General features: G+C 40.9%; 1 protein-coding gene across 2 annotated transcripts in view; it reads left to right on the forward strand.

The window, feature by feature from the left end:
* The window catches only part of LOC115221333 (BAG family molecular chaperone regulator 1), a 31,753-nt gene that overhangs the window by 687 nt on the left and 17,463 nt on the right, over positions 1–13,603 (forward strand). For both annotated transcript variants that reach the window (XM_029791504.2, XM_036510876.1), the window contains exon 2: positions 7,541–7,669. In XM_029791504.2, coding sequence (XP_029647364.1) covers positions 7,541–7,669 — 129 coding nt within the window. The remainder of the gene's footprint in view (positions 1–7,540; positions 7,670–13,603) is intronic.

The following is a 13,603-nucleotide window of genomic DNA, read 5'->3' on the forward strand; positions in this document are numbered from 1 at the left end:
GAATGATTCTGATGAAAAGAAAAAGGAATGATTATAGATGGAACATCTTTGATTACAAGTCTACTGATTATAAAACTCGCCTGTCGTTTAATAACACTACCAAAATATGATATTACAAACAATAACAGTGACAGTTCAAGTTAACAAGGTACTTCTAAAGGCAAGATTTCCTTTCGTACCCACCCAACAAGCAGCACCGCCCCCGAAAAAAATTTGGGAGAAAATGATGGGACGGGAGGAAGTCCATCCCTTCTAAATACTAATTCAACAAGCTAGAAATAGCAGCCAAATTATCTTAAAATTACATGCTACCATCTTTAAACTGACCGGTTAAAGTAGTTCTACCTAGACACTACTTTAGAAGATAGGGGTATGGCTAGAATCCCTTTGATCATAGACTCCTCAGTCGTATTTGACTAGGAGCTAAACGACAAAGTCAATATTACCTACAGTTACATTTTCTTATTATCAACAGCAACTACACCACTAGCGATGCCAACAACTACTTGCTTCAACTTCTATGTCAGACATTCCAACACTGGGGTAACTGTCGCCAGAGAGTAACTTCCTGATTCTGAATTTGTGTGCGTATATATATATATTCCAACAAAGAGGTTGTGAATCCAACCAACAAAGGGATAATATCTATCCAATATACTGCTGGTAGAATACCCAATTATTAATATACAAGTGTTTTTTATTTCATTGCAATTACATTACCGAGTGTACTAACATATATGTAAGGTATATGTAACATATATATTATGCATGTATGTATATTCTTGTAATTATCATTTTAGTATGTTTCGTGGCTATAACTTCAATTCAAATTACAATTAAATTGAAATTTAATCAAAAAACAATTCACTTTAAAAGTATAGTCACTCCTCAGGTCAACAATAATAACAATAATAGTTAAATAAATAATCAAATAGAATTAAACAATATTTCTTAAAGAAATAAAATCATGATTCTTCTTATAGAAGCTAAATTTGAAACTTAAAAAGTAGGACCAGGTATCTATAATACATTTATCATGTTAAAAACCTAAATATAGAGTAAATAGATAAAAAAACGTATTTTATCTGTGAAGATATATTTTAGCTTTGAGAATAACATTAACAAACTATAGTATATCTTTTCACTACCTATACTCTAATATTTTACATTACAAACTATTTTACAAATCAATCACACATAATACTTTTAGATTTTAGTTCAATATAATAATTATAATTAACAAATAAAGCAATTAAAAATCCATATTTTTGCAATCAATAAACATATAAATAAATAAATTACTCCATTATTTCTTAAATATTATACTTATCATTCCGAAAATATTTATGAAATAAAAAATAAAAAATTCCAAAACTAAAAACGTATTACTTATTGTTTATAAAATTAGTTGCGAAAAAGTACTTATTATTATGTATATATAATTATTTCCTTGTGTGTGTGTGGTGGATAGACATGCCCAAACCAAAAAAACCCATGGTGTTGACACAAATGCTTTACACTGTAACAGTAGACACCCTATCACTTGCTAATTACATCCGGCATCAAAACACTGCTACTACTTCTACTACAGTAACAACAACAACAAACCTGTTTATATATTCCAACGTGACTTTATTCAAGTTTTAAAGAAATGCATGGTTGGTGGATTCTAGGAATTCAACACAACTGAATTTTAAACCCTGGCTCCAGTTACTTGACGTTGATAATGATAGATAATTAAAGTTTATCACGTTTTTGCTTTATCATAAGATAAAGTTTCTGTTTAGCCCTGGATCAGCTCTGATCATGGTTTAGGTGTTCTAACCATGAGCATCTATTCATTTATTATTATTTTCCCATCAAAAATGTATCCCAAACTACCTAATCCAGTCTGTCCCTTAATAGAACTGTACAGTGTGATTTGAAGGAGATTTAGCTATAATTTCTAATGGATCCAGAGACCACATGGATGATCTCTAACTCTTATGATTAATTTAAGGAACACGTGTAAATCAGACTTAGGCAAACTTTTGTAAGAAGTGGGCTGCATGAGACACGGCTCATCGTCAGACGGCTGCATATTAAAAACTTTCCAGAGTAATTTTTAGTGAAGCATGCAATTCTGAGAGCCCCACAGGCACCAGGTTGCCCACAACTGATGAAAATAATTCACTGATGCAAAACCTGTTTGTTTATGCTGAATCTATATGTCTTAATTAGTGCGTGTATGATGAGAGGTGGGGGTCTGCGAGGGGCTTCGATTATAGCCTTTGTAGGTTCTCACCAGCCCTTCCCTGTCAGTGTCAATGTGAAGGTCAGTTGTCAGGATCATCATCTTTATGGAGAAAAGACTGAAACAAGGAATGATTCCAGAGGGTGATTAAACTGGGGAAGAAGGATTGTGTAGGAGGGGTGTTTAGTGTTATATGTGGAGGAGGGGGAGGTTGAGAGGAGTGAAAGACAGAGAGTTGGTTGAGTGGTTAAGGTTCCTGTGTTTTGAGTTCAAATCTCATTCAGGGTCAACTTGGACTTCCTTCTTTTTGGAATCAGTTTATATACAGTACCAGTTATATTCTGGGGATGAGTCTCCTTGGCTATGGTTGAGCTGTTTGTATACATATGTTGTATATATATATTAAAAATAAATGCACCCTTTTAAAGCCTAGCCAGGCTCATGGGCCCGGTTTCCTGGTTTCTATGGCATATGTGTTCCCCAGCTGGACGGGATGCCAGTCCATTGCGGTGTTACTCATTTTTGCCAGCTGAGTTGACTAGAGCAATGTGAAATGAAGTGTTTTGCTCAAGAACACGTGTCGCCTGGTCCAGGAATCGAAACCACAATCTTATGATCATGATGCTGACACCCTAACCACTAAACCATGCGCTTCCACACACTCACACACACATATATATATATAAAGACGTAGAAGTGGCTGTGTGGTAAGTAGCTTGCTTACAAACCACATGGTTCCGGGTTCACACACACACACACTAATTAAGATGTGTATAGATTCAGTCCCACTGTGTGGAAACTTGGGCAAGTGTCTTCTACTATAGCCTTGGGCCGACCAAAGCCTTGTGAGTGGATTTGGTAGACGGAAATTGAAAGAAGCCCATCATATGTGTGTGAGTTGGCCCTGCTCAATCTGTAGAAAAGGTGTAGGTAGGAACTCCATAAGAAGTACCCAGTGTAAGCTATGGACACATAAGAGGTGCAGCAACATCAAAGGAAAATTAACCGAGAAGATAGCTTTCGTGTGCGGCAGATGCACAGGGGTAATAGACACCACAGATACTCAGAAAACAGATTTGATCACACTCAAGTGGAAGAGACTAGAAGTAGTTGATAGTTTTCACTACCTAGGTGACCAAGTTAATAGTGTGGGTGGATGCTCAGAGATTGTTACCACTAGAATAAGAATAGTCTGGGCAAAGTTCAGAAAGCTTCTCCGACTGGTAACAAAGGATCTCTCGCTCAGAGTGAAAGGTAGATTGTACGACGCATGGGTGCGAACTGCCATGCTTCACAGCAGTGAAACATGGGCTGTGACTGCAGAGGACATGTGTAGGCTCAAAAGAAATGAAGCTAGCACGATCTGCTGGATGTGTAATGTCAGTGCGCATGCAGCATGACAGAGTGTGAGTGTAAGTGCCCTGAGAGAAATGTTGGACATAAGAAGCATCGGATGTGGTGAGCAGGAGAGACGTTTGCATTGGTATGGTCATGTACTACAGATGGATGAGGAGAGATGTGTGAAGAGGTGTCACTCCCAAACTGTCAAAGGAATCCGGAGTAGAGGTGGTCAAGCATGACCTTCGAATGTTGGGCCTCACAGAGGCCATGATGAAAGACTGAGGCCTCTGGAGATATGCTATGACTGCAAAGACCTGACAAATGAAGTGAGTTGATGGCTCGTAGGATGGCCTGCTGTGCTAACCTTGTATTGTTGGGCGACCTGTTGTGCTTGAGTCAAGTACATCAACATCAAAATAATGGAAATTGTAGTTGTGATACCCATGCTGGTGGCATGTAAAAAGCACCATCTGAACGTGGCCGATGCCAGTGCTGCCTTGACTGGTGCCTGTGCCAGTGACACGTAAAAAGTACAAACCGATCATGGCTGTTTGCCAGCCTCCTCTGGCCCCTGTTCTTAGTAGTAGAAGACAATATATATGTGAAGATGTATAGACATGCATATATCATGCATGTATATAGATATTTATACATATCAACACCTACACATACAACACGTACTCATGTATATGTACATACATACTCCCATATATATATGCATCTGTATGTATTATCGCCCCTGCACACGCAGGTATATATACCTTACACACAGAGACACACATGCATATATGTATGCACGCATATACACACGAATATAATTAGATGTTTGTGATATTCGAGTATGAAAGAGGAATTAGATATGAATTAGGAGTTAAAATGTAGAGTTATGATCCCAAGGTTATTGGGATTACATAAGGGGTATTGTGGAAATATACTGTATGGTCATTTAGGCATTTGGATTTGTGGTAGAATTTGAATTGAAAAAAGTGGTGGTTGCGTGTGCTTAGTGCCTCATTATGATTATTTAGCAGTTATGTGGGAGAAAATGGCTAAAAGCAGTCTTTGTATCCTTTTAGATAAGTGTAAACATGCTGTTGTTTGTAATATGCAGTCTTTCATATGTTCTCAAATGCATTTTTTACATATATGAAAACATGCTGTAGTTCACAAGACAATTTTTTTTATCCAGGACTGTTTCAAGTATATTCGAGACCCTTTGGCAAAGCAGTATTCTGTGGCCCTTAACCCTCTTTCTTGTGCTTTCTTGACCTTCATGGAATTGCTGCCAAATTTTTCTCAAACATCACCCTATTGTTCTTAAATTGGTTATTCAAGATAAACTTATACAGAATATAAATATGCCAGGAAACAAAACAAGATGTTGATAGCAAGAATGTTGATTGAAGGATGAAATTTTAAAACACAGGAAATTCTGTCAACACATGTTGATATCGGAAAATAATAGAAACAAAATCTCAAGCACATAATAGGCCCTAATACCTTTACAAAAGTAAGATTTTTTTTACAATATCTTTAACCCTCTCATTACCAACCCGGCTGAAACCGGCCCTGGCTCTGAGTAAAAATGTCTTGTTTTCATAGGTTTTGAATTAAAATCTTCCACCAAACCTTAGTCACAATTTATGTTCTTAACACTAGCTCAATGATAATTAAGTTATTTTACAAAATTCTTTGTTATATTTAAAATAATTGAGAGAAACACAGGGCATCTCAAAATAAATACAGTAATGAAAGGGTTAAAATTATGTTGCAAAATTAGCAAACACCATAAACAAATTATTCAGACGATGTACAACTTTTCAATGTAAACGATAATGATTTCCAATATAGTTACATAGTCACACGTTTTTGTCAGTTGAATATAATCTTCTTTATGATTCTTTTCACATCTATGATGCAACATAGGAGTAGGTATATAACCAAAGTCTACTAAAACTGAAAGAACACTTGGAAACGCAAGCGCTACAGTTTGTTGCTATAACATTTCTAAACACCCACAGTCCTTGTCAGTTCAGGAAAACCTACCGTGAAACACTCAGACACTTGTACAACAAGGAAGAAATATGTGAAATAATGAAAGACTGGGGAAAAGTGGAATGGGATGACAGCTGGGATAGGGTAGGGTTGATGTATGTAATAATTTCTGAGGACCAAGTAAAAGAACTTAAGGAAAAATTTTTAAAGAAAAGTTATAAATTGATTAGGCAAAAATTGAACCAGATAAAAGAACTGAACTGGAAGAAATATATGGAACTAAACTGGAGGACTACATGTTTTTCATACAGTTATAGGGAAGAAGGACAGGTAAGTGATGTTATCGGATGGGGCCATTAGCATCGCTTTCATTTTTCATTTTCGTACGTCTATGTATTTGTGATGTTTTGTGCCCCCAATGTTTGTAATGTCCCCCTCTGTGTAAGTCCTTTATGGGTAATAAAAAATCAGAGAGTAAGAGGAAGGGGCCTAAGTGGAAGACAAGATCCAAAAAGAGAAGCCCTCTTCCTTGGAAGTCATGGGATTCACCATTCTTCAACTAACCAATAGAGAATTGAAAGCTGAACAAAGATTAGAGGAGTAATGTGCTGACTGAGGAGGTGATGGGGGCCAGATTTTGTAGAACTTCTAAATGTTAAATTGCTAGTGTAAACCAAACCAGCCATTCACCAAGAACTACACATGAACTACCCAAGGGACAAGGTGGAATTTGAGCCAAGTCCAGCAACAAGGGTACTGACATGCATCCCAGGTTCTAATACCAAGAGTTTTAAATTGTAGTCGTAGGTCACATCCTGGGTGACAGCTTCTTACCTGTGTATGGATATATTGTCCATTTTTACTTTTCATTTATGCTCATTTATATAATAGTCACAAGAAAGGAATCTGGTTGTAAAATAATGTCTTTTAATGTCCTACCAAAGTCAGTTTTTGTCTTTTATCATTTTGGGGTTGTACCAGTTTAGTACTATTAACTAACCCCCTTCCATCAATGTGGTAAGTAGCTATAGATACAGGAGTAGCTGTGTGGTAAGTAGCTTGCTTACCAACCACATGGTTCCGGGTTCAGTCCCACTGCATGGCACCTTAGGCAAGTGTCTTCTGCTATAGCCTCGGGCTGACCAAAGCCTTGTGAGTGGATTTGGTAGACGGAAACTGAAAGAAGCCCATTGTATATATGTATGTGTGTGTATATGTTTGTGTGTCTGTGTTTGTCCCCCCGACTGCTTGACAACCGATGGTGGTGTGTTTACGTCCCTGTAACTTAGCGGTTCGGCAAAAGAGACCGATAGAATAAGTACTAGGCTTCCAAAGAATAAGTCCTGGGGTCAATTTGCTTGACTAAAGGTGGTGTCAAATGACTGAAACAAGTAAAAGAGTAACCCCCTTCCATCAAAATTGTTGACCTAGGTCCAAATCATTATTATTATTAAGACAACAAAATGGTAGAATCATTAGCAAGCACACTAGGTGAAATGCTTAGCAGTATTTCGTCTGCTGTTACATTCTGAGTTCAAATTCCACCAACGTTGATTTTACCTTTCATCCTTTTGAGGTTGATGTAATTGACTTAATAACCCTGCCCAGCTGCCCTTGTGGCAAAAATTTGAAATCATCATTATTATTATCATCATCTGTGCTGCTCACACCATCAGTTATTATTATTCTGAAGATACACCTGTAAGAAAAAGGTATTACAAAAGGAGAAAGGAGCTCTCTACCCACCTTTTGACCAGGCTCCCGTTGGCTTTAATGGGTTTTTCCACCAGGAACATTTCGTAACGCCTCCCCCTATTGGGAGTTTTTCGTTGTTACACTGTTTTTACACAGTTTTTTGTAACTTTCGTCCTGTGTTTTGTCCCTTTATGTTTTAATTAATTTTTGTCAGCCCTTGTGGCCAATAAAAGAATTAATTATTATTATTATTATCATTATTCTATTTCATTTCAGGCAGCAAAAAATACAATGTGACTTTAAAATGTCCTGAAGATTCCACAGAACTCAATTGCGGGCATCTGTTTTCTGCTGTCGAAAATGTCACTGGTGTCCCTGAAAACAGGCAACGTTTGATATTTAAAGGTGAGTTGTATGTAAATAGAAGTGTAGTGGATAACATTGGGCCATATGGTTGCGAGTTCAAATCTGTTGACGCAACAGCATTGTCATCATCCTCATTATCATGTATTTTTGTCATTTCCTTGGTCATTGTTGCCAGGTTTTGTGATGACATTATTGTCAATGACATTGATATCATAATTCTCATCACTACTATTTTGCATCGTCATCATTGTTTTAGTGTCCACTTTTACATGCTTGCTTGGGTTGGACGGGGTTTATCGTGACAAATTTCCTATGGCTGGATGCCCACCTTGTCAGTAACCCTCACTCGTTTTCAAGCAAGGCTGATATTTCTCCATGGCCAGGCATGTTCTTACAGAATGTTGGAAATGAACTACACTGCTTGTTTGACAGTGACATTCATTTACAACTATCATGTGATGTCAGGACAAGGAGACTCACACACACACACAGATACAATGTGATGGGTTTCTTTCATTTCCCATCTACCAAATCTACTCACAAGGCTTTAAGTTAGTTAGGGACTATATTAGAAGACACAAGCCCAAGGTGTCATGCAGTGGGACTGAACCTGAAACCAGGTGGTTTGGAAGTAAACTCCTTAACCAGAGCTACTTTGGCACCTATAGCAAACTTTTTTACCACCAGGAATATTAGTCACAACCACCATCATCACCACTACCACCATCATCACCATGGAGATCATCACTGCCTCAACTACACTGTTACCTCCATATTTTATCAAGTTTCAGTGGCCATGCTGGGGCACTGCCTTGCAAAACTTTAGTCAAATGAATCAACACCAACATTTATTTTGTTAAGCCTGGTTCACATTCTATCAGTGTGTTGCTGAACTGCTAATTTATGAGAATGTAAACACACCAACACCGGTTGTCAAGCAGTGGTGGGAGACAAACAATGACACACAAACACACCACACTGTAAAGTGGTTGGTGTTTGGAAGGGCATCCAGGTGTAAAAACCTTGCCAAAACTGACCTCACCTGTGTTTGCGTCATGTAAAAAGCACTCAGTCCACTCTGTGGGGTGGTTGGTGTTAGGAAGTACATCCAGCCCTAAAAACCATTCCAAAACAGACTCAGAAGTCTGGTGCAGGCTCCTGCCTGGTTGGCTTCTGTCAAACAGTACAGCCCATGCCAGCATGGAATGTGGACGGGAAATGACAATGAGGATATATATGTACATATGTACACGATGGGCTTCTTTCAGTTTCTTTCTACCAATTCCACTCACAAGACTTTGGCCGGTCCAAGGCTCAAGTAGAAGACACTTGCCCAAGGTGCCATGCAGTGGGACTGAACTCTCTTTTTCTCTTTTCTTTTACTCTTTTACTTGTTTCAGTCATTTGACTGCGGCCATGCTGGAGCACCGCCTTTTAATCGAGCAACTCGACCCCGGGGCCTATTCTTTGTGAGCCCAGTACTTATTCTATTGGTCTCTTTTGCCAAACCGCTAAGTGACGGGGACATAAGAACGAAACATGTGTATATACACACACAATATTTAAGAACAAGGAATATACACAAAAAAGAACGAATCAAAAACAAATATTTTATATTTTACTTTTATCGTATTGTTGTTTACATTTTCTGTCTCTACGGTGACCAGAACCAACAGAATCGCCATGGTGAAATCCATAGCGGCGTGCGATAAGACTGGTCGCTGTTCTAAAATAGAACACTGCCAGAAAACCACACCTGCCACATCTGTACGGAACCCGAAAATACGTTCCGTAATCGCTGGGGTCGAATGTGGGACATGTCTCATCTCTGTCTGCCTCCAATGTGCCACGGACTTTCAGAAGATCCCAGGCCAAAAAAAGAGCCATCATAATGCTATGATGGATAGACTCTGGAAGATGGTTCAGCTTAAATCTTGGACTTTCAGTGTCAGGCCTGCGTGCCTCCACACCGACGATTGGTCTCCCCCTGCCACTCCCGTGGAGGAGGCGGAACAGCAACAGCAGCAACAACAAAATCAACCACAACCAGAGCAGCAGCAACAACAACAGCAGCAGCAACAACTAGAGCAGCAGCAGCAGCAACAACAAAATCAACCACAACCAGAGCAGCAGCAACAAAAAATCAACCACAACCAGAGCAGCAGCAACAACAACAACAGCAACAACAAAATCAACCACAACCAGAGCAACAGCAGCAACAACAACAACACCAATTGACCAGTGCGGTTCTTGCAGAACTGCAACAATCGATCTGTGCTTTAAAAGGGGAAGTAGCAGGAATAAAAGCAACCATTCAGGTTGGACTCCACAATGAGGGGTCTTATCGGAATGCTCTGCTAAAGAACCTCCCTGTACCTGTACCTCTTGTCGCATTTAAGACCGCGGATTCTGCCACCCATGAAGTCATTGCCATTGGGGTGCCAGAAGACATGGCTGATCTTCAGGCTTTTGCTGCCAACTCAGCCAAAGACCTAGGCTGCGTTCCCCAACGGGTGCTATCCGCCTTGGACGACCTGGCCCAAAACCTAGGCTCATCAAGTTGTCTTTTACGGACCCCCACTGAGGCAACCTCTTACATCTGGCCTCAGTTAAAGCTGGGCGGGAAAATCGGACCACCGAACACCTTCCAACACGCCCAGGCTTACCGTCCAATGTACGTCCGAAGCCTACGTGTAGTGGCTTCGCTGAATAGGGAACTCAGCTCTACAGGAAAGCTTCAGTCTTCGGGAAGATGGACAAATCTGGAGATTTGTCAAGACTGCTGAAACGTGGAAGAGAGATACCAGCTGGTCTGAGTGCTCTCTACCCACAATAACTAAAAAGACTACAGCAACTCAGGGAAACTAAGCCAGAACAACCTGCCATCCTCTACACACCATCATAAACTGCGAGCAGGGTACAAATTGTTGTCCTTAAATGCTCGCAGTTTATGCAACAAAATACATTTGTTCAACGCCTACGTCAGAAGTGTTGACCCTGACTTCATCACTGTCACGGAAACATGGGCGCATTCCTTACTCTGTGATGGGGTTTTCAACATTACGGGGTACAACCTCTTCCGTAAGGACTGCACTAACCGCCGTGGTGGTGGTGTGATGGTCTACGTTCGTTCAATTTTTTGGTAATTCCTTGTGCCGATTTGAACGAATCACAAGAAGAAGTTTTTTTCTGTGACGTGCGTATGACCATGTCAACATTCCTGCTTGGCGTTGTTTATCGTCCCCCAAGTTACCATCGGGACACACAGCTTTGCAATGTCCTCCGAGCTGCTGCCAGGAAAAACAGCCACTTATGTGTTTATTGCAGGCGATTTCAATCATCCTGAGATCGATTGGGAGACCTTCCATTGGCCACAGAGTGCAAACGATTTGTTGAGCTTGTGCTGGACTCAAACTGGTCACAAGTAGTCACCTCTCCAACAAGAGGCGACAACACCTTGGACCTGCTCTTCACCACAACTCCTGAAGCGGTTATCAATTGCACTACGGAGGAACCTCTAGGTGACTCTGATCATGCTATGATCATCGCCAATCTGCTCTTGCGGGCAACAAAAAACTGAACCATCTCCAATCTGCTTCCTTCGATTGGAAGAGAGCAGATTGGAACCTGTACCACACTGAACTACAGCACCCAAACTGGCGTGAATTCTACAACTTGGAGATGTGAATACTATACTCCAGAGTATCCTGGACTCAATATGGGCAGCATGTGCAGCATCAGTGCCACGTAAACAAAAAAAGAAGAAACCGCCCCAAAAGGGCAATTTGGGAAACTTCAGCGGTCCGACTTGCCAGGAGGGAACGTCGGACTGCTGAACGGGAATACAGGTTGTTGCATAAATCAGACACCAACAGGAAGAAGCGGAATAAATCCTCCAACCATCTCAAGCAAGTGACAAAAAAAGCAGTGCTTGAATTTGAACAGTGCATAGCAGCCAATCCTGACAGCAAGGTTTTCTGGAAATATGTGCACTCAAAGCAGAGACCTCACTCTCCAGTGGGCCTCTTCGCAACCCTCACACAAACCAGATCACTGACGACCCCAAGGAATGCGCAGAACTCATTGCCGAGTGCTATGCAAACATATTCACTGTTGAAAGTCAAAATGTACCATCTCACCATCACTAACAGCAAACTCCATAACAACTATGGAATTTACACCTGCAATGCTGCGACGTCACCTTCAAAATAAGCGCAACTATGCCTCCCTGGTCTCGATGGAGTTACATACCTGCTTCTCAAACGTGGCAGGCACTTCCTTTTACACCAGCTTTTCTTTTCTTCCAGTACTGTCTCAACAATGGTGCTACTCCGGAGCAGTGGAAAACTGCCAGTGTCATTCCTCTGTTCAAAAAGGGCGACCGCACATCACCTGTCAACTATCGCCCAGTCAGTCTCACTAGCTGTATTGCAAAACTGATGGAATCGTGTGTCAGAGAAACACTCTGGAACTTCTGGAGCTCTCACAGTCTCATCCGACCCTCACATATGGATTTGTCCCTAACTCCAGCTGCAGTGACCAGCTTGTCGAGTTCCTTGAGGACATTACTCAGATTACTGACAGTGGCTCATGGGTGGATGTTGTCTACCTTGACTTTGCTAAGGCTTTCAACTCTGTGCCACACAAAAGGCTTATGGTGAAACTCTCTGCAATGGGTGTGGGGGATGACCTTTTTAACTGGTTGAAATCCTTCATCCTCAGCCGAAAGGAGGTAGTCACAGTTCTAGGACAGCACTCTACACCATATGAGATGTCATCGGGTGTACACAGGGATCTGTCCTTGGTCCCCTCTTGTTTGTGGCATACATTAACGACATAGATGCCAATTTAAAGAATGCCACAGTATTGAAATATGCAGACGACATCAAGCTGTACCTTGAAATCAAGAGGACAGATCCTGATGTCTACAATTCTTTCCTGCAATCAGACCTAGACACAATGCAGCAATGGATCACAGACTGGCAACTGAAACTGGCTGTGGACAAGTGTACCACCATGCATTTTGGGAGAAAAAACCCTGCGTTCACATACTCCCTCCACAACACTGATATCAAGAAATCCTCTTGCGAGCGTGACCTAGGCATCACTGTCAGCAGTGATTTGCATTGGTCAAAGCATATCTCTAAGATTGTCAGGAAGGCCGAGGGTGTCTTAGCATCACTCAGCAGGTCTTTTGTTAGCCGCTCTCCAGCCATCTATTTAAAACTGTATACAGCTATGGTACGACCACACTTGGAATTCGCATCATCAGTTTGGAACCCCTATCTTGCACAGAACATTGACCTCCTGGAATCTGTCAGAGACGTGCAACCAAACGCATACCCTCCATCAGACACCTACCATATTCTGAGCGCCTTGTTTCCCTGGGCATGGATTCACTGAAGCTCCGGCGTTTGGTGACGGACTTGGTAAACACCCACAAAGTTATCAACCACCTCACCAACACAACACTGAACACCTTTTTGATCTCCATGTGTCTAACACACGTGGACATGCCTACAAAGTCAGAAAACAATACAGCTCCCATGACTTTCGGAAACATTTTTTCACGCTCAGAGTTGCTGAAGCATGGAATAAACTGCCTGCGTCAGTTGTTGACTGCCATGACACTGCATCTTTTAAGGCCCTCATGCTTTCCGAAATCCGCCGAAACTACACCTGATTATATATACACTTTAGATGAGTTGTAGTGCACCTGAGCACTGTACACAATTATTATTATTATTATAAACACACTAGCATCGATTGTCAAGCAATGCTTGGGGGACAAACACACACACACACACACATACATATTACATATATATACATATATATGACGGGCTTCTTTCAGTTTCCGTCTACCAAATCCACTCACAAGGCTTTGGTCGGCCCGAGGCTATAGTAGAAGACACTTGCCCAAGGTGCCATGCAGTGGGACTGAAACCCGAACCATGTGGTTGGTAAACAAGC

This window comes from Octopus sinensis, linkage group LG18, assembly GCF_006345805.1.
Source record: "Octopus sinensis linkage group LG18, ASM634580v1, whole genome shotgun sequence".
NCBI lineage: Eukaryota > Metazoa > Mollusca > Cephalopoda > Octopoda > Octopodidae > Octopus > Octopus sinensis.